This window comes from Podarcis gaigeae (assembly GCF_964106915.1).
Source record: "Podarcis gaigeae genome assembly, chromosome: 1".
Classification (NCBI taxonomy): domain Eukaryota; kingdom Metazoa; phylum Chordata; class Lepidosauria; order Squamata; family Lacertidae; genus Podarcis; species Podarcis gaigeae.
Window position 1 is genome coordinate 131,529,704 of NC_139678.1, and position 21,312 is coordinate 131,551,015.

The 21,312-nt window shown below is 44.2% G+C and overlaps 1 protein-coding gene across 3 annotated transcripts in view; it reads left to right on the plus strand.

Moving 5' to 3' along the window:
• PTH2R (parathyroid hormone 2 receptor) overlaps nucleotides 1-21,312 on the plus strand; it is a 38,313-nt gene that overhangs the window by 7,216 nt on the left and 9,785 nt on the right. Inside the window, exons 3-10 of one of the 3 annotated variants that reach the window (XM_083709509.1) lie at nucleotides 2,206-2,316; nucleotides 2,408-2,529; nucleotides 3,477-3,574; nucleotides 4,499-4,685; nucleotides 7,039-7,192; nucleotides 12,422-12,482; nucleotides 19,110-19,176; nucleotides 21,113-21,207. In XM_083709509.1, the coding sequence (XP_083565635.1) occupies nucleotides 2,206-2,316; nucleotides 2,408-2,529; nucleotides 3,477-3,574; nucleotides 4,499-4,685; nucleotides 7,039-7,192; nucleotides 12,422-12,482; nucleotides 19,110-19,176; nucleotides 21,113-21,207 (895 nt within the window). The remainder of the gene's footprint in view (nucleotides 1-2,205; nucleotides 2,317-2,407; nucleotides 2,530-3,476; nucleotides 3,575-4,498; nucleotides 4,686-7,038; nucleotides 7,193-12,421; nucleotides 12,483-19,109; nucleotides 19,177-21,112; nucleotides 21,208-21,312) is intronic. The other 2 variants (XM_083709510.1, XM_083709511.1) reach the window with 2 other exon arrangements.

Sequence of the window (21,312 nt, forward strand, 5' to 3'; positions counted from 1 at the left end):
TATTTCTGGGTTAGCAGAGTCTGTAACCTGAAGCATCTGTAACCCGAGGTACCACTGTATTTGCATTAATCCATAACAAATTCAATATCTTTATAGGGTTTCTTCCGACCCCCGGACTTCCCCCCACTCTTCTCCCTGGTTTCCAATAATTGTCTCTTTTCTGTGACTGAATACTTTTATCCAATCTATTAAATCTCCTTTTTCAATACCCTTTATCAGATTACAAGTGCTAATCCAATCCTGCAAACGTTTTTAAATGTTTACAATGCTCCTTCATATATTCTCTAAAGTTAATCCATTCATTTCTAAATTTATGGTGTCTAATCTTCCCAGTCAATTTCGCCATTTCGGCATAGTTCATCAGTTTCAATATCCATTCTTCTTTCGATGTGGTTCTTTCTCCTTCCATCCCTGGGCATATAACATTCTTGCCGCTGTCATCGCATACATAAATAGGACCTGAGAGTAAGACTACATTCCTATGCAAACTGGGAGTGAACCCCAATCAGAGTGTAGTTCTGTGTAGACACACACAGGACTGCACTGTGAAATAATAATAAATTCCAAACACCAAGATAAAACTACATTTTCAAATTAAAATAAAGGAAATGGAAGACGATAGTTAGCCAAAACAAGCTTTAAGAGCTTTTCCCCTCCCTAAAAGGAAGAAACTCTAAAGCAGATTTAAGGTTGGTTGGGAAAATACCATTATAGCTTCAACTACCATTAGAGTGCAAGAAATAATGATAACAGAAGGAGGAGGAGGAGGAGGAAGGTGTTCAGAGAAAGGTGGGCTGGGAGACAGGGACAGAAGAGCAAACAGCATTGTGTAACAACTGGGCAAAGACTTGATGAGGAGAAACTAGAGGAATAGAAGGAAGGAGCGTCAGCTTAACAATTGGAAGAAATGGAAAGAGTGAGAATCAATTGGGGGGAAATGTTTGGCAGAAGAAACAGAGGGAAGCATGAAGAGAGAGAGAGAGAGTCTGCAGAATATATATTTTTTTCTTATCTATATCTTGAAACTGTTTTATATTTCTCTTCGCTGAACAAAATGCATAACGGCAGTCAATCTGTTCCAGGTCTCTGTTCACTATCCTGAGGCAACGGTGTTGGTTCAGTCCACTGAAAATGTATATCAACTTACTTAATTCCAGGGGAAATAGCAATTTTCTGGGGGCAGTATCAACCTAGAAGCATTTGAGACCATTCTTGGAATTTGTGTTCACTCTGACTCATTTGTTTGTTTGTTAATTATTTGAATTTCTTTACCATCCTTCATCCCAGGATCACAAAGAGGTTTACAATATAAAAACACAAAAATACATAACATAGAAACACACAACAACTCCCCCAGTTTAAAAGGCCATAGATTGTTTAATTAGCCAAAGTGCTTTCGCCTGGTGCTGAAAAATATGCAATGAAGGTGCCAGACAAGTCTCCCAGGACAGAGCATTCCACTAGTGGGGAGCCACCACAGACAAGGCCCATTCTTGTGTTGCTGCCTCAGATGATAATTGCAGGATCCAGGGTAGGTAAAGGTAAAGGTACCCCTGCCCGTACGGGCCAGTCTTGACAGACTCTGGGGTTGTGCGCCCATCTCACTCAAGAGGCCAGGGGCCAGCGCTGTCTGGAGACACTTCCGGGTCACGTGGCCAGCGTGACATCGCTGCTCTGGCGAGCCAGAGCCGCACACAGAAACGCCGTTTACCTTCCCGCTGGTAAGCGGTCCCTATTTATCTACTTGCACCCGGAGGTGCTTTCGAAGTGCTAGGTTGGCAGGCGCTGGGACCGAGCAGCGGGAGCGCACCCCGCCGCAGGGATTCGAACCGCCGACCTTTCGATCGGCAAGTCCTAGGCGCTGAGGCTTTAACCCACAGCGCCACCTGCAGGATCCAGGGACCAGTTGTTAAATTGTCATAGAACAAAATAAGATGACCCAAATATATGTGTTGTAACTGCATGCAATATGAAAAGTTGTTTCTTTGTAAATCTGAGCTGCTTGAATGCTCACATTGATTCTGACACAAATTGGAGAATATTTTTAGCTTCCGTTTTGGCAGAAAATGCTCTGTTCTTGCCTCATTTGGAGGGAAGTAATTTTGAAAGCATTAAAAAAAACAACCCAGAGGATCACACACTGTGCTCTTTCCTGCTTTTTCTCATGTTCTTCATTTACAGCTTATTTCTGCTTTCCCCCTACAGAAGGCAACTGCTTCCCAGAATGGGACGGTCTGGTCTGCTGGCCCAGGGGGTCTGTGGGGAAAACATTAGCTGTCCCATGCCCTCCTTATATATATGACTTCAACCACAAAGGTACCAGCGACACGTTTCACGTTGGATTTTATCTTACACAAAACCTAGCTGGGAAGAACCTTCTCATGGGAGCACATCTTCTCTCTTGCAGGCCTGGCTTTCCGACACTGTAGCTCAAATGGAACGTGGGTCTCTGTGCAAAGTTTGAACCAGACATGGTCTAATTATTCAGAATGCTTTGACTTCCTGCAAGCAGAAAACAGCCCAGGAAAGGTACATGCAAAGGAACAGAGTTGAAAAGCTGTGGGTGCTTGAGGGTGTTTTAGTGCTGAGAGTGTTGGGGAACCTAACTGGCTTTTATTACTAATTAATCCATAATTTTAAGAGACGTGGGTGGCACTGTGGGTTAAACCACAGAGTCTAGACCTTGCCAATCAGAAGATTGGCGGTTCAAATCCCCACGACGGGGTGCGCTCCCGCTGCTCGGTCCCTGCTCCTGCCAACCTAGCAGTTCAAAAGCACATCAAAGTGCAAGTAGATAAATAGGTAGTGCTCCAGCGGGAAGCTGAACGGCGTTTCCGTGCGCTGCTCTGGTTCGCCAGAAGTGGCTTAGTGATGCTGGCCACATGACCCGGGAAAACTGTCTGCGGACAAACGTCGGCTCCCTCGGCCAGTAAAGCTAAATGAGCGCTGAACCCCAGAGTCATCCGTGACTGGATCTAATGGTCAGGGGTTCCTGTAATCCATAAATTAGAGGGTAGGAAGAGCTCAGTCTATTTTAGTCTAAATTCTTGCAATTAGATTGCACTATAAGAAGAGTACATCTTTATAACGATTAAATATTGTAAACTGTGCCAGAAACTACCATGACTTGAGAAACGTCACCTTTCAGTCGTTCTCCAGGACATGGCAAATCTCCAACACCACCGTGAGGGAGGGGGCACTCAGAAGAAATGTTGGTCACCCCAAAACAATGCATAAAAATTGTTTAGTATCATACAACAGCCGTACGGATTGGAGCATACCTTCCCAGAATGGGTAACACAATGGGGTTGCAGGTACAATCCTGGCTTTACCTCCATGCAGAATAGGATTGTGTTGGTCTGTAAATGACAACAGTTGAGCTCCAGACTGGATTCTCTTGAAGGACATATCTTAGAACTGCTCAATTGTGCACTGAAGGAGAAAATAAATCCTGGAACATCTTCTGTTTCCTCCAGAGGGAATTCTTCGAACGCCTCTATGTCATGTACACTGTTGGGTACTCCATCTCCTTCTGCTCTCTGGCTGTGGCGATCTTCATCATGGGCTACTTCAGGCGAGTAAATCACACCTCTAGAATCTGTCCGTCCTCTCTTAAACCTTTTAGCCAGTCCATAGATGACATAATGTCTGCAATTCCTACGATGACTACCCCTCCCTTGCCACTCACATTCTTTCCCTCACAATGGCAAGTGGATAAATTTAATTGCAGTATAAAATGGAGTGGCTGTCATGGGCTGAACACTTGAATCCAGTCAATATCACTGGGGAAACTGAACATTGTACACAATTGTGAGTAACAAAGCCCAGGACTTTATATATGTATTACATTAAAAAGCTGCCCCAGCAGGCTGAGATTTGAGCCAAGAAAGGGCATGGAGAAAAATGATTATTTTTTTCCCTGCTGGCTGCATCTATATTTATGATGGCAGATACACATCTAGAATCCCAGTGGGGGAAAGATGCTGGAGGACTTAATTTTGAGCAAAAAACAACCGGTGGGGAAAGGATTAAGTAGTTCCCATACGCAGCTACTTCTCTGCTGAAAACGTTAGCCTCCCAAGTTCTTTCTCATTTTTTTTAACTGTTTGAACCCCTTTTCACTCATTTGCATGCAATGTTTAGTTTGCCTCTCTCTTTGTTATGACATTTGAAGGGAACATAATACATTGGAGCTTTGTTTAACATGCAGCGACTCCTCCTTAAGGGCCTGCGCTTATATTACAACTGAAACCATCCTATCGCTGTCACGTTTTAGAATGCTTACCTGCGCAATTGGTAGACCATTGTAACCTGCTGTTCAGGCAACATGCCCACCTGATATCTGCCGCCAGTGATGCTCTTGGAACAACTGGAGGTTTCCTTTTCTGACGCGGTAAATTCAAGAGCTTTTCAAGAGTGCAGGACTGGGTCTGATCCAGCAGGGCTCTTCTTGAGTTCTTATGCTCCCTTTAATTAGGTTTTCCCCCCTTGCACACAGGAGACTTCACTGCACCCGGAATTATATACACCTGCATCTGTTTGTCTCTTTCATGCTCAGAGGTACCAGCATATTTATAAAAGACAGAGTAGTTCATGCTCATATCGGAGTCAAAGAGCTTGACTCGCTGCTCGTGGGTGACCTGCAAAATATCATAGCGGCTCCAGCCCTGGACAAGTCCCAGTATGTAAGTACTTCTCTCCTCCTCTTGCTAAAGTTCATCCATCATTACCTAACAGAATCACTGTTCAATATCCTCTCGTGCCCAATCCGCATCTGAGAACACTGACGCCAAAGTGACCCAGCAGGCAGGGACTGTGAGTGAAATTCAGTGTAGTGCTTAGTGGAGCATGCCCAGTGGGACCTTTCCCCTCTCCTTCCTCTGTGGACCTTCTAAACCTGTTCTGGGGATTTCCCCCAACTCTCCAGAGCAGATTTAGGGCACCCAGGGGGACCTCATTCTGTTACATGAGTGAAACTCATCATATGCATGCAACACCTTCGTTGAGTCTCGCCCCTTATGGCTGGTAGCAGGAAGCCATTAATATTTCCCGGGCATCCAAATCTACTGATTTCAGTGATGGTCCCTGAGCCTTCCTAGTTGCTCAAACCTCAGTGCTGGACCTCAGTTGCATTTCAGCTGGTTCAGAATGAGCCCAAGTCACCCCTCTCCACAGTACATGTCAGCCAGTACATGCTGGAAAAGTAAATATATATAAATACATTCCACACTTGGATCCTGAGTTCCTTCGAGATCCTGGGATAGAAATTCAATAAAAATACTGAAAAGAATACAGTTCAGTAAAGAATACTGTCATTTGAGCCAATTTATTTGCAGTGTTGCTTCCCAGCTTCAGCAGAACTGTGAAAAAAATATCTTTGGGATAATTGTATAGTTTTCAGTGTGACCAGTCAATACCACTTACTACTACTGCTACTATTATCCTTAATTAAATTTCACCCAAAGATCACAGGGCAACACTGTATATATTGTGTTTTACAATACAGTGGTACCTCGGGTTACAGACGCTTCAGGTTACAGACTCCGCTAACCCAGAAATATTACCTCGGGTTAAGAACTTTGCTTCAGACCGTGGAAATTCAGACCGTGGGAAGTCAAAGCAAAATTATTACGATTTGGAAGACAATTGGACCTTTTTATTTTATTTATTTATTTTTATTGGATTTGATTTGATATGTTAATCAGATGTTTTTATTGGAAAATTAATATACGCTTTAAAAAAAAAAAAGAACTTTGCTTCAGGATGAGAACATAAATCGTGCGACGGTGGCAGAGGGAGGCCCCATTAGCTAAAGTGGTGCTGCAGATTAAGAACAGTTTCAGGCTAAGAACTGACCTCCGGAACGAATTAAGTACTTAACCCGAGGTACCACTGTATAAAAACACAAAAACACGTACCATAATAACAAACAAAAACCACCACCCAGTTTTCAAGGCCTACCACAAATTATGGAGCTGAGTTTACCGCATTTGAGTAAATTGCAGAGATCAGCACACCTGTAGTGCAATGGATGAGCCTCATCCTGGGAAAGCCATCTTTGTGACTGCGGTATCTCCCTGCTAGGTAAATCATTTATTTTATGTTGGCACTAGGCGACAAGAAAGGCTGATTCTGATACTAGACTGTGAGGGGTCTACTTTAGCTGATTGGAGCACAGAATTGCAGACTAGGAACTAGGAAGTCGGACAAGTGGCCCACCTAGTGCCATGCTTGTCTGCAATGGCTGGCAGTGGTTCTCCAGGACTCCAGGTGAGGGTCTCTCCCATCCCTAATGCCGGAGATTGGATCTGAGATCTTCTGCATCTAAAGTGGATGCTTTACCTCTGAGCTATGGCTCTTTCCTTGAATACCGGAGTGAGCAGCAGTATTGGTGATAGAATAGAGAGAGAAGTTCTGATCCATTGAGAGCATTCAGGGTGGTCCCTCAAAGGTCTTCCACAGGAGTAAATGTCCACAGGGAGTGTCTAGGAAGCAGCCTGACTATTGGCCCAGCCCTTTCTGCTCACCACCACCAATATGCTGTGTGTATAAAGACCCATACGGCATGAACAGAAGCCCTTAACGAGCTGCAGCTTCCTGACGGGTCTGTCTGGGTATGTGAGGAAGCACGCCTTCAATTCACAGCTTTTGTGTCACTGCGCAAACACCGATCGTGGTGCTGGTGGGCAGCACAACGGCTGCAAAAGTGTCGATCGGGTGGAAGAGGCTGTTTTTAAGTAGCTGGCAATAATTGTGTGGGTTTTTTAAGCACATAACAGACTCCCGTTATTTTCAGAACCATTACACATGACTCCCAATTTAATACAGAATTGAAACAATTCTTTGTGTGAGGATGACAAAGGACAGTAAAACTTACTGAACAACGTTAGTTAACATGAGTCATAGCCTTGACCTTGATGCCAAATTAATAAGGCCACTGAAACTGGAAGACTACGATAAATATGCAAGTATACTATTACATTTAACTGCTTCCCTGACCACCACAACTGTGCTGCTTTATTTTGAATTGATTGACAGGTCTGGTGCAAGATTACTGTGGTGATGTTTATTTACTTCTTGACGACCAACTACTACTGGATCTTGGTTGAAGGCCTCTATCTGCACAGCTTAATATTTGTGGCTTTCTTTTCGGATACCCAGTACCTATGGGGTTTCATCTTAACAGGCTGGGGTAAGGTACATTTGTCTCTCATTGAAGCATTGTCTTTCCATTTAAAGCTAGATGGTTGTTGTTGTTGTTGTTAAGTCGTTTAGTCGTGTCTGACTCTTCGTGACCCCATGGACCAGAGCATGCCAGGCACTCTTTTCTTCCACTGCCTCCCGCAGTTCTGTCCATTCTAACATTATCTCTTGGGCAATGCCTTTCTATTTTTTATTTTAAATTCTTTTTGCAAACCACAAAATGAGAAGGGGGTGGTTTACGTATTTTTCAGTTTTGTGAGTTAGGTCCAAACTGACAGTGCAATGCTGAGGATGCTTACTGAAGAAGAAGCCCCACTGTGTTCTGCAGAACTTGTTCCCAGGTAAGCGTGCAAGGATTGCAGCCAAAATAAGTTTCACGTAGGTCCTAGTAAAATTGGTATGGGTGATACCCAGCTTAACAGTTCTCCTAGTGCGAGGATAGCCATCTCTACGATTCTATGATTCTAAGGAGTTCTAGCTGTGCACTGGAACTCCCCACCTCTCTGTTGGGATGTGTCCAAGGGAACGGGGGCAATTGGCAGGCCCCCATCTGGCTCCAGCCCACTGGCCGGCAGCCGGGCGAACTCCAGTCCTTGCATCAGCATGTAACTGCGACCCGAGCTTCACAAGCCATCAGAAGCTGGGCATGCAAGCCAGCAGAGATAAGAACTCTTCGCAATGGAAGGGCAGAGAGAGGCTGTGTAAAGTGTATTTACAGGCATTTTATTCAGCATCAGGACAAAGGAAAAACATGTCTGCTCTCCTTTGTGTCCAAGCAAAAGGGCAAAAGCTATACACACAAACGGAAGTTCCCAGCAAGCTGTGCTGTGCTGGAGTGTAAACAGGCATGTGACACACAACAGTCATGCCTGTTCCTCTTAAGGTGGAACGGAATATTCTAACACTCTCCTCTCCCTGCACACGCCCTAAATTTGTTCTGGGGGAGTTCCCTCAACCCTCCAGAGCTGATTTACAAGACGTGCAGGACTGATGGTGCTATGACTTAAGTCACGATGATTTCAACAGGACTTAAGTGGAACGAACATGCAGTGCAATTGTATGCATGCTCACTCAGAAGTTCAGTAGGATTTTTGTTGTTGTTGTTTAGTCGTTTAGTCGTGTCCAACTCTTCGTGACCCCATGGACCAGAGCACGCCAGGCACTCCTGTCTTCCACTGCCTCCCACAGTTTGATCAAACTCATGTTTGTAGCTTTGAGAACACTGTCCAACCATCTCGTCCTCTGTCGTCCCCTTCTCCTTGTGCCCTCCATCTTTCCCAACATCAGGGTCTTTTCCAGGGAGTCTTCTCTTCTCGTGAGGTGGCCAAAGTATTGGAACCTCAACTTCACAATCTGTCCTTCCAGTGAACATTCAGGGCTGATTTCCTTCAGAATGGAGAGGTTTGATCTTCTTGCAGTCCATGGGACTCTCAAGAGTCTCCTCCAGCACCATAATTCAAAAGCATCAATTCTTTGGCGATCAGCCTTCCTTATGGTCCAGCTCTCACTTTCATACATCACTACTGGGAAAACCATAGCTTTAACTATAAGGACCTTTGTCGGCAAGGTGATGTCTCTGCTTTTTAAGATGCTGTCTAGGTTTGTCATTGCTTTTCTCCCAAGAAGCAGGCGTCTTTTAATTTCGTGACTGCTGTCACCATCTGCAGTGATCATGGAGCCCAAGAAGGTAAAATCTCTCACTGCAATAGGATTTACTTCCATGTAATTAGGATTGCAGCCTTAGCCTAGATACAAATTTATTTCATGAATAGTTCACAAAAGAATGTCTCCCAAATGCTAAAACTTCAGATACTCATGGTACTTAAAAAACAGTGAATTGGAGCAAAACGTTAACAATATTTATTGTTCCAATGTAACACAAACTTTAGTGAGAAATCTTTGATCTTTTGCATCGCCTTGCCATCTCAGAGTCGTATATAATTTGTCATTTTTGCTATAATGGCACTGCCCAAATCTTTTTTTTAAAAAAGCAACCCAAAAAATCATCAGATAGGAGACTTTATAATGCATATCAGGATCCAAATCTGATTTGTGACAAATCACCCATCGTCCAGCAACTCCCTCTTCCTCATCTCCTGTCCAGGACAGCCCTCAGCTTTGCAGAAAGGCTTTAGGGACACAAGTCTCTGCAGGGGAGAGAAGAAACATCCCTTCCCTCCTTGAACTTCCTTGAGTTAACTGTCTTAGGATTCAAGCCCACCTCTGCTGCCGCAACCCTCTGGTCTCTCATTGTGGTGTAAAATCCCTTTTGTGGACTTGCCACTGAAGACAAGAGGCTCACAGGTTGGTATGCTGCCTCGCAGAAAAGCACCTAGAGAAGCCTGCCATGTCTAGGAGAACCCTGGACCTTTTCTTCCTTACGTTTAGTTCAGGACCATTCCGTCATATGAGACCCCGGGTGCTGCCTGAAATGGTTCAGTCCAGACACAGCTTTACCACCATCAAGTGAAAACGAGGAGTCTGTTGGTCTGTAGTTTGCTAGCAGCATCCGTGTCTCACAAAGGATTGTTTGGCCTCCGTCTGCCTTGTTCTCTGTTCTATCCATGCCTCCGCGCATGTCGCAGTTCTCGCTTGTGCTTGAAGAGCTGTCTAGCTAATGAGACACTTGAGGCAGGAGGCAACCCACTCCCTGTCTCTGCTGTGTCAGTGCTGCTGTGTGCAGGCTGGATGTGAGGGAAGTTTCTGTGCACAACTTAGACCCCGAGTGATTTACGTTAACAAGCTCCCATCAGAACTAAGGCTGCTATATTTTGTCAAGATGCAAGGCTAGGAGTTTCAAAAAAATGATGTGAAGCAGGGACCGTGACTAACTGTAAGTTTTAATTCCTTTGAAAGCGAAATGCCAAATTCACATGTTTGGGGAGGTGAGGTACACATAATAATATGAAACTGGCTTACACTGAATCAGACTGAATCAAAATAGTGTTTGAATCTAGCAGGATAGAGGTTTATTTCATCATCACATTCCTTGCTTCTGACTATTGCCTCTGCTTGATACTTCTGAGAGACTCTGAAATACTAACATAACCTGCAAGTTCCTGTTCGACAAGAAACAATAGATTAATTTCAATTTGCCTGGAGGTAGATTTTCATTAAAGACAAATTTTAAACACATTTTCTCCTTAAGCTTGGAGCTATTAAAGCCACAAAGTTCTGATTCAAGAGCTAAAAGATGGTAGCTTTTTTACTCTCAAGCTCTTTTTTAAGTCAATTTAATGTTGGCAGAAGATCTTCTTTTAAAATAAACACTGTTATTATATTATTCTAGGCTGGTTATAAATACCTTACTAGGAAATATGCCCTATTGAAATAAATTGAACTTATTTCCAAGTAGACTACTAGGATCAAACTATGCACCAAACAATGTCCACCAGAACTCATTTAGGTATATTTCATGTGGTCACAAAATCTCATTGGTAGAGTTTAATTTGAAGGAGTTCTGGTTATTATGTTGGGGGAGTTTCAATATTAGGTAATGGAATTATATAATAATAAAATCCTAATATATTAACAATCTTACAGATGCCAACAAGAGCCAAAATATGTAGAAAATAATTGCTGGGGTGTGCGTGTCCCAAAATAAATAAGCTTTGGACAAACTCACATTTATTTTGGGAATGTTTGAAGATAAAATAATATTGGAAAACCATTCTGTGGTATATTCATCAAATTACAGGTTATGAAATTGCTCTGAATTCAGTCGGTGTGTTATTAAATCATCAAGTGCTAAGTGACACTGATTTGGAAGAAGCGATAAATTTATTCAGTAGGCACTAAGGTGACAATTTCTCATTACTGGGGAAAAACCTCTTCCTCCTTCAGTGCCAGAGTGGTTATATACAATAGCTATAATGATGCGCAGGTACATATGTTCTCTGTTCAGAGAGGAGATGCCATGCAAAACAGCATTATTCAGAAATGGACCACGTTGCAGGTTCTTTCAACCAAGTGCTCAAAAAGTGGAAAGAGAAGTAAAAGGGGTTTGTTTCAAAGTAGGACATGGTTATATCCCTTAAGTTTAGTGTTACCTGAAAAGGTGAGTTCTTCAAGCACTGCAATAAACATGATGATGATGAAGATGATCATGTTAGGTCACATGCCTTCTTCTCCTTTTTTGATAGCATTATAACTCTTAAAGTAATAATTTTATAGCATTTTTGAATCTGATATGCATGGGGTTTTATTGCCATATTTCTTGGATTTTTATATTTTTTTTACAATCTGTTTGATAGAAACACTTTTTGTTAAGTTGTGGGTGAACATGTCAGACGACACAGCGATTCTTTAAACAGCTCTTCTTTATTCAGATGCCAGAACAGAACTAGGCTGAGGAGCTCAGTCAGCCTGCTTATATAGAGCTCCAGAACAATGCAACTGTTGCCATTTTCTAAAACTATCCAATCACTGAACATCACTTTTCGATCCTTCATTTGCACACAAAACTATCCAATCACTGAACGTCACTTTTCGATCCTTCATTTGCATAACTATCTACAGTATCCCCCTGCTGGCCCAGGGTGAGAACTTCAGTACATAACACTTTTCATGTATTTTTATGTTTTGTAAATAAAACATAGGCTCCCCCCCAAAAAAAAAAAACCACCTCTGTATGAAACCTCAATAGCCCTCTCACAGTTCATTAATTCTTAGCATCACGTAATCCGGAATTTTTTGTTACTCCAAAGTGCATTGATCAGAATACCCAAAATATCTTAAGTGGGTTGTATAAGGCCAAAACTGATTTTATAGATCTAATTCAGATAGTATAAAGTAGTGTACTTTAATCCGAATCATTTATCTGCACTAGAGCAGGTGTCAGGAAGCTGGCTTCTTTAAATAAACCCTAGTTAAAACAGACCATAGTTTAGGGTTTGCATGATGATATAAACTGGTTACCGCTAATTGAAATGTGAAATTAGTGGAAGAGGAGATGGGATGGGAAGCAGGTGAGCTTCAGGCTAGCTGCAATTTGTCATCAGCACAAATTGAAGGTTTTTTTGCTTGCTGTGGATAGTGACCTTTCAGACATTCTGCTTTGTTCATGGGAAAAGGGCACTGTCTGGGTTTTTTGTGCCTGCTCTTTCTAAACGCTTCAGTTAATATCCTCTGAGTGAGCAGAAAGGCATTATGAATTATTCTTTTGTTCCTCAAGGGAAATCTGTTCTAACAGTTGGCAATGAATTTTTCATATTTGTAGGGTTTCCGGCTGTTTTCGTAGTGGCCTGGGGAGTGGTCCGAGCAACCGTGGCAGATGCAAGGTAAGGGAACACTGTCAAGAGAATTTACTTGAGCTTTCCTCTTTTTTAATCGATGGATGACTGGCACACTGCCATTCAAGTTCTGCATATATTTTGAGTATACACTGACACAGAACCGAAGGTAGCGGTTTGAAGAAAATATATCTGCAATGCACCCGTCTGAGACGGTTAATGGAAAATGTGCTCAAGGTCCCTGTTTATACCAGGCCTCCCACATTGCCTCCATTTATAAAAGTTTTAAACAGGCAAGAATTTTGTGATGTTATTTATTTCATGCAATTTATTCACTGCTTGATTGTAAAAGATTGTGTGTGAGAGAAAAAACTATCGAAGAGGTTTACAAGAGTGGCTTGGGCAACCCACTGACTAGATAAGTGGCATATAAATTTCAAAATTATTATTATTACATATATGTTCTGTTGCAAACTGTCCATATTTGATGTTGGCTCATGTATCAGTGTGAACTACACTGGAATCATTTGGACAACTACGTAATTGCTATAACTCTTTTGTTAATTCTGATCCCTTCAAAAACTAAATTGCAGGTAGCTACGGAGAACAATGGCACTATAAAACAAATTTATAGTAATTTTACTAAATGTTTTTTCCAATCTGGGTTTTTGAAAACTGTAGCCCGGTTTTTTAAATTTAGTTCTTCCCCTGTTCTGTTCTGAACATTGAAAGGGGAAGGGGCTCCTTCACCTTTCATGGTTGTGTCGAAGAGAACTCCGGGCAGGCTTGGCTTGCCTTTCAAGACACAGAGGCTGAAATTCCCTCTTCTGTTAAGGTTGCAAAAGCCCTCCTCTTTTGCATCTGGAACACTCTATTTAAATGTCACAACAATATCTATATATGTTTATCTCATTTGGAGCAGTGAGATATATTTCACTCATTGCAGACTGGTTTCTTTCCAACCCCTCAGACAGATCTTTGAGCAGCGGTGCTTTCTGAATGCACTTGGCTTGAGTTGCCTCGACTGGGGGCTTATCCAAACTTCCTCTTCCCTGGCTGCTTTCCCCCTCGGGAAAACTGCTCTTTGGCGAGGTTTCCATGGATTCTTCAGATGATATAAATCTTTTGCCTCTTTCACCTGTTGAGGTTTAAACTAAATGCTGTTTGCTTAAAAAGAAATGTTTCAGGCTTTTAAATAGCTCTGAAATGTTCATCTACCACAAGCCAGCAGGCACAAAATTCAGTCAGTGCAGGCGGGTTGCAATCCTGCTATATTTGGTCTCTCTCCTTCTGTGAAAGAGAAGGGCACGATCACACATGAGTTGTTCTTCTAGTGCACAGCTGGTATATGTAAGAGAAATACAGTGGTACCTTGGTTCTCAAACTTAATCTGTTCTGGAAGTCCATTCCAAAACCAAGGCGTGCTTTCCCATAGAAAGTAGTAGTAGTAGTAATAATAATAATACCGTATTTTTCCTTCTATAACACGCAGATTTTTTCTTCTAAAAAGGAAGGGGAAATGTCTGTGCGTGTTATGGAGCGAATGTGTGGTCCCTGGAGCCAAATGGTGCGAGGGGAGGCAAAAAAAAAGCAGGCAAAAATCGCGCGTCTCCTAGAAGGGAAAGCTGAAAACAGGAAGTGACTGCTTTCCTGCATTCTGCCTCAGGGTCTTACTGCCCACCCACCTCTGTTTCCTTGCTGTGTTTGCTCAAACGGAACAAAGAGCAGGGAAAGCCCCTCCCCTCCAGACATGCAGAGGGGAAAACATGCAGGAGGGAGAGAGAGAGAGCGAGAGAGAGCGTGCGAGCCGGCTGACTTGGGTGGGTAGGTGAGGGAAAACTTTTGCCTTCCTTTCCTCCCTCCCAGTTATACCCCTCTCCTGCATTCTTAGCCAGCTGCTTCTCTGCACACCCCTCTCCTGCTCCTTGTCCCTTCTGTGTTTTTCCTTCCCTCCCCACTTAAAATGTGGTTAAAAAGCATGGATCCACATGGATCCTCAGGATCTTTGCATTGGGTCACCCCAAATTCACCATAAGATCACATAGCATGTCCATGGCTACAGCCTGCCCCCCAAAAATCACGCACCCACTGTTGCCTGGGGCTGCAATGGTGCAAAAATGTGGTTAAAAAGCATGGATCCACATGGATCCTCAGGGATCTTTGCATTGGGTCACCCCAAATTCACCATAAGATCACATAGCATGTCCATGGCTACAGCCTGCCCCCCAAAAATCACGCACCCACTGTTGCCTGGGGCTGCAATGGTGCAAAAATGTGGTTAAAAAGCATGGATCCACATGGATCCTCAGGGATCTTTGCATTGGGTCACCCCAAATTCACCATAAGATCACATAGCATGTCCATAGCTACAGCCTGCCCCCCAAAAATCACGCACCCACTGTTGCCTGGGGCTGCAATGGTGCAAAAATGTGGTTAAAAAGCATGGATCCACATGGATCCTCAGGATCTTTGCACTGGGTCAGCCCAAATTCACCATCAGATCACATAGCATGTCCATGGCTACAGCCTGCCCCCCAAAAATCACGCACCCACTGTTGCCTGGGGCTGCAATGGTGCAAAAACGTGGTTAAAAAGCATGGATCCACATGGATCCTCAGGATCTTTGCATTAGGTCACCCGAAATTCACCATCAGATCACATAGCATGTCCATGGCTACAGCCTGCCCCCCCCCAAAAAATCACGCACCCACTGTTGCCTGGGGCTGCAATGGTGCAAAAACGTGGTTAAAAAGCATGGATCCACATGGATCCTCAGGATCTTTGCATTGGGTCAGCCCAAATTCACCATCAGAGCACATAGCATGTCCATGGCTACAGCCTGCCCCCCAAAAATCACGCACCCACTGTTGCCTGGGGCTGCAATGGTGCAAAAACGTGGTTAAAAAGCATGGATCTACATGGATCCTCAGGATCTTTGCATTAGGTCACCCCAAATTCCCCATCAGATCACATAGCTACAGCCTGCCCCCCAAAAATCACACACCCACTGTTGCCTGGGGCTGCAATGGTGCAAAAACGTGGTTACAAACCATGGATGCACAGGGATTCTCAGGATTTTTGCATTGGGTCACCCCAAATTCACCATCAGATCACATGTCTGTGGCCACAGCATGAAGCACAAAAATGATACATCCACTGTTTCATTCAGAATGTTTTTTCCCTTGTTTTCCTCCTCTAAAAACGATGTCCGTGTTATGGTCAGGTGCGTGTTATAGAGCGAAAAATACGGTAATAATAATAATAATAATAATAATAATAATAATAATAATAATTTTTTATTTATACCCCGCCCTCCCCAGCCAAGGCCGGGTGCAGAGCGGCTTACAAGCAATAATAAAAACAAGATGAATGATTACAACTTAAAAACAAAAATAAAATACAACATTAAAATAATGGAACATTAAAATATTAAAATGTAGCCTCATCGCAGGAGGAGAAGGAAAAGAAAAAAAGGGAGGGAGGGAATCAAATTGGCTCCAAGTCAAAGGCCAGGTGGAACAACTCTGTCTTACAGGCCCTGCGGAAAGAAATCAGATCCTGCAGAGCCCTGGTCTCACGAGACAGAGCGTTCCACCAGGTGGGAGCCAGAGTTGAAAAGGCCCTGGCTCTGGTTGAGGCTAAGCTGACTTCCTTAGGGCCCAGGACCTCTAGGGTGTTGTTATTTATGGACCTTGAGGCTCTCCGTGGGGCATACCGGGAGAGGTGGTCAAAAGCAGCACCTTAAATCTGACCCTGTACTCCACCGGGAGCCAGTGTAGCTTGAAAAGCACTGGGTGAATATGCTCCCATGGCAGAGACCCCTTGAGGAGCCTCGCTGCAGCATTCTGTACCCGCTGGAGTTTCTGGGACAGCTTCAAGGGCAGCCCCGCGTAGAGTAAATTACAGTAGTCAAGCCTGGAGATGACCGTCGCATGGATCACTGTGGCCAGGTTGGGGCGGGAAAGGTAAGGGACCAACTGCTTGATGCAGCAAAGGTGGAAAAATGTCGCCTTGGCTGTTGCTGTAACTTGCGCTTCCATGGAAAGGGGCCTCCCCAAACTCTTAACGGAAGGCAATGGCACTAATTGGGCCCCCGCAAGAGAAGGGAGTTGGTCCCTCATCCCCATGCCATCCTGACCTAGCCATAGGACCTCTGTCTTTGAAGGATTTAGTTTCAATCGCCTCCCACGAAACCATCCAGCCACAGCTTTCAAGCATCTGGTCAGTGTGTTCGGGGCCGAGTTGGTGTGGCCATCCATCAGCAGATAGAGCTGAGTGTCATCAGCATATTGGTGACAGCCCAGCCCAAAGTTCCGGATAATCTGGGCAAGGGGGCGCATAAAGATGTTAAAAAGCATCGGGGAGAGAATTGCGCCCTGTGGCACTCCACACACCAAGGACTCCACACACTTAGCTTTAAAGCCCTAACCAGCCAACATCTTCCATATCTCATAAAGCTTCTCCATTTATTTGTGGTTAGTCTTTAGAGAAGGTCATCAGGGCCTTCTCTGCTGTGGCACCTACCCTTTGGAATACCCACCTCCAGATCATTAAATTTGCTCCTTCCTCGGGCAGTTTCAACCACAGGTGAAAACCTTAATTTGCTAAGGCGATTGCCGGAGCTTGGCAAGAGAGCAGGTTTCAGTCTTTTGCCTCTGTATTTGATTTTACAGGGCTGGTTCTAGTATGCCATTATTGGACCTTAATGTGTGGAGCTGTAAGCGCTTTCTAGCCTTGTGATCTCCATTTGCAAACACTGGAGATGGGTGTGAATAAAAATGTTCTCAAAGAGGCTTGCCCATCTTGGATTGGGGCTGTTTTAATGATTCAGTAAGCAGGAGGCTCTCCTTTCTGAGCACACGCGCTCTCAAACACCCACACCATCCCTTAAAAAAGCCCAGTTCTATTTGTTTTGCTACAGGTGTCGGATTGGGTTAAAACAAAAGTTCTGTTGTCAGCTGCAAAATGCCTCTTCTCTGCTCCACTAAGCACTTGGAGAATGCCAGCATTTCAATGGGGAAGTGATCCAGTGGGATCCCTGGGCCAGCCAACCGATGCTGCTCCTCTGTATATGACAGTCAAATTTGCCACAATGGCTGGAAGTCACCCAGGGGTTTTGCAGCAAATGATTTTAAAAGAGAACTTTCTTTTAGCATTTTTCGCATTGGAACAGAAATGACTTTTTGAGTCGGGGATTCGTTTCCTGTCAATATGAGACCCTATTGTATGTTCTGCGCTCCTGTGCTATACTGAAAATCTGGAATGGGGAGCCTGTAGCTGTTAAGTTGTGGGTGAACATATCAGACGACACAGCGATTCTTCGAACAGCTCTTGTTTATTCACAGGCCAGAACAGAACTGAACTGAAGGGTTCAGCCAGCCTGCTTATATAGAGCTCCACTACAACGCTACAGTAACCATTTTCTGTAACTATCCAATCACTGAACATCACTTTCAATCCCTTATTTGCATATGTGGACCTGAGTGAAAACTATCTACAGTATCCCCCTGCTGGCCCAGGGTGAGAACTTCAGTACTTAACAGTAGCCATTCAGATATTGGACTCCACCTCCCATCTTCTCCAAACAGCATGTCCAGTGGCCAGGGATTGTGGGAATTGTAGTCTGATAACATCTAGGGTTTCAGGCTCCCCATTTCTGTCCTAGGGGCAGATCTTCAAAGCAGTCTCGTAGCTGAGAAATGGGGGCGTTTCTTTTTGCTAGGGTACTGCTTTGAAGACATGATCCCAGGAAAAATTAAGTTGGAAGTAAAAGCTTGCTTTTGGGCGAGATCCCTTGCAGGGAGCAGGCCTCAGATTATTTGGGGACATCTTTGTGAAGGAAGGGTCAGCCTGGAAATCTTTTCCACCTTGGGTTTTGCTCTACAAGCCTGTGATGTTTGTATCTGCTTCTTGGTTGCCAAACTCCTGAACCTTGCTTCTAGGCCTGCTTCCTTCTTTGCTATGACTTCAGGACAAGGCAAATACCTCTTTATTTTAAAGGCTTGTAAACACTGACAACCTTTGAAATTATCCTGCCAAACTTCAAAATTATTTTAAGCTGCTGTTTTGTTTGTCTTTTTTTGTATTACAAAACAAAGAAACAAACTATTTAATGAGTTGTCCTGGGAATGCTGACCGGTCGCTGAAAGGCAGGACATAAATGTTTGAAATATAAAAATAAAAAACCCAACACAATAAACTGAATGTGGCATTTAGGCTCAGAAGACTATGATTAAGCCTAGTTCTCACGAAAAAGATGGTGTGAGCAGCATGTTACTGGGCTTTATTGCTTTATAATTCAAGTGGTTCATTTATGCCCCCCCTCTACCCTGAAGTAGCATAGTCAGAGTGGGGGGCCATTTACATCATCATTTTGCTGTTTCCAAGAACTGGGCCTCATCTTCATAATCTTTAGCTCTTGAATGGGTTGCCTTGAATTGTAATGAGAGTGGCAGTTTCCACCCTGCGTGATACTCATTTGTTACTGCTTCCCAAAATCTGCATTTGTTTGTTAATAGTGAAGAATCTTAAAGCCGATTTTTTAAAAAGCCTGAAATGCTTTTTCTGTGCACCCACCATAATTAATAGAGCCTTACACAACTATGGAAAGAATATACTGTTTGGCCACTTATTCCTGCTCTGTTGATTGATGTAGAAATGTTCTTGATTTCGCAGGTGCTGGGAACTCAGTGCTGGAGACATAAAATGGATTTACCAAGCTCCAGTTTTAGTAGCGATTGGGGTAGGATTATTCATATGTATTTATTTTTAGTGAACATTGAAAATAGCCTCTGTCTATCTGTAATTGATGGAAGTAGTTCAGGGGTGATGTAAACAACCAGTACAAAGAAGAGATAGGGAGCCAAGCAATTTCTGCATCTTCCTATGATTCTTACTGACTAAGAGGGTTCAGTGGGGGGGGGGGGGAATGACATCCCACCATCCCAGGGGCCTGATGAGGGAAGACTCATTGAAATCCTTACTTTTCTCCCTTTTTGGTGTTGTTTCCTAAAGGGAACTTGAGAAAGGTTTCTTTAAGTCATTGCTGTAGAAGTTACACGGGTGGTGGTGGGGAAAACAGGAAGAGATTTCTCCTGGTTCACTACACCGCCATGGCCAGCAAAAGCTTCATCTGCTGATCTCTGCCCTGCTATGGTCAATAGCAATACTAACAAGGGCAATGGAAACAGGCTGGGCCAGCTTGAATGGCTGCTTGCTTGAGGCTCTCTGTGGTCTGTTTTGGCAGGACTGAGCTGCAGGTCTATTAATATCTGATTGCAGGATATTTGTAGCTTGGATTATGTTGGCCCTGACCTGCCATTTGCTTTTAGGCTGCAATCTGGACTTGCATCCTGGACATAGCCGTCAACCATCCCTTATTTGGCGGGACAGTCCCTTATCCCAGCGCCGTTTCCCGCTGCTGTCCCTTAAATTTCCCGGGTTTCAAAGGAAGCAGCTCCTCTCCCTCCCTCCCTCCCTCCCTGCCGGCCAGGGAGGAGGGAGGCTCCAGCTGTGTTGCTTGGCTGCGTTGCTCACCCAATAAGGAGTCTAAGAATGACTGGGGGGTGGAGCTTGCATGCCTTGTGCCGATCAAATCAGCCACGTTGCCTGGGGACTTGCCTTTGCTCAACGCTTCCCAGCGGAGAGGTGACAGTGGTTTTCCTTGCTGCATCCCCTTTGCTGGGTTGCTGCGCTGTGGGAACCACCACTTGAGGCTTCGTTTGGCTGCTGGTTGGGCTTTCTGCTTTTGGCTCGGAGGGGCTCAGAAGTTGAACATACCTGTGCTCGGAATCGGATGGATACGTCATCGACGGCCCACTCACCCTTGCCGGGGAAAAGGTCTGTCTGGAGCGGGGGCACATGGTGGGGGAAAAGGAAAGGAGCTGGTTGAGTACAATGGCGGATGGTGATCTCGTGGGAGGGGAGGGCTTTTGGATTTGTTTTGGAGGCTCCTTTGATTGACTGTTATGGGGGAAAGGAAAGGAGCTGTTTGACTAAAATCCCTTATTTTGGCTGCTGATCCCTTATTTTCGAGGCTGCTGGTCCCTTATTTTCAAATCTGTAAGTTGACAGCTATGATCCTGGGCTATTAACGGATGCCACCCAGGGAGCGTCCCTAACTGTTGGAGAGGCGTATTCTCACTCAGTGCTTTATTGAGTTTCTGTGCTGCTCATTCCAGTTTTCCAGTTCACACATTAGCCCATGGGCATGATGCCAAGTCAAGGGAAGTGGGGTGGACTGCGAAGAAACTGGGGAAGGTTAAGTGCAGTAATGTCGGGTACTGGGCAGTTTGGGGCCTGGGCTTGTCAGCCTGGATTGGCTTAATGATGTAATCATCTCAACAGAAATGGAAACGAATGGGGAATCACGTCCTGGTCCTAAATTCCAGATGCCCTCAAAACCTTCCAGTTATCAGAGGCAGATTTAGGGCAGCACAGTCAGTCCCCCACACTGGGTGCCAAGCTGTTGGAGGGAGGTGCGCTGCAGGGCACCACAACTGTGACTTAGTGCAGGTGTAAAATAGAAGGCATGGGGGGGGGGGCAAATTTTGACCTTGCACAGGGCACCGCTGAAACTTGAAAGACCAAAGTCTGCCCCTGCTGTTATAGAGGCAAGCGGTTGATATCTCTAAAGGGATAGTGAGAATAATAACACACACCTGTAAACTGTTTTACAGCTAAACTTTATTCTGTTCCTCAATACTGTACGGGCTCTGGCGACAAAAATTTGGGAGACAAATGCTGTTGGCTACGACGTAAGGAAGCAATATAGGTAAGCCTCTACTAAATTAAGTTGTGTCTTTGTTTTCCAGTTGCCCCCAGAGAGCTGAGGAACTGTCAGAATGTAATACTACTTCTGAATACGTCAAGGGCTATA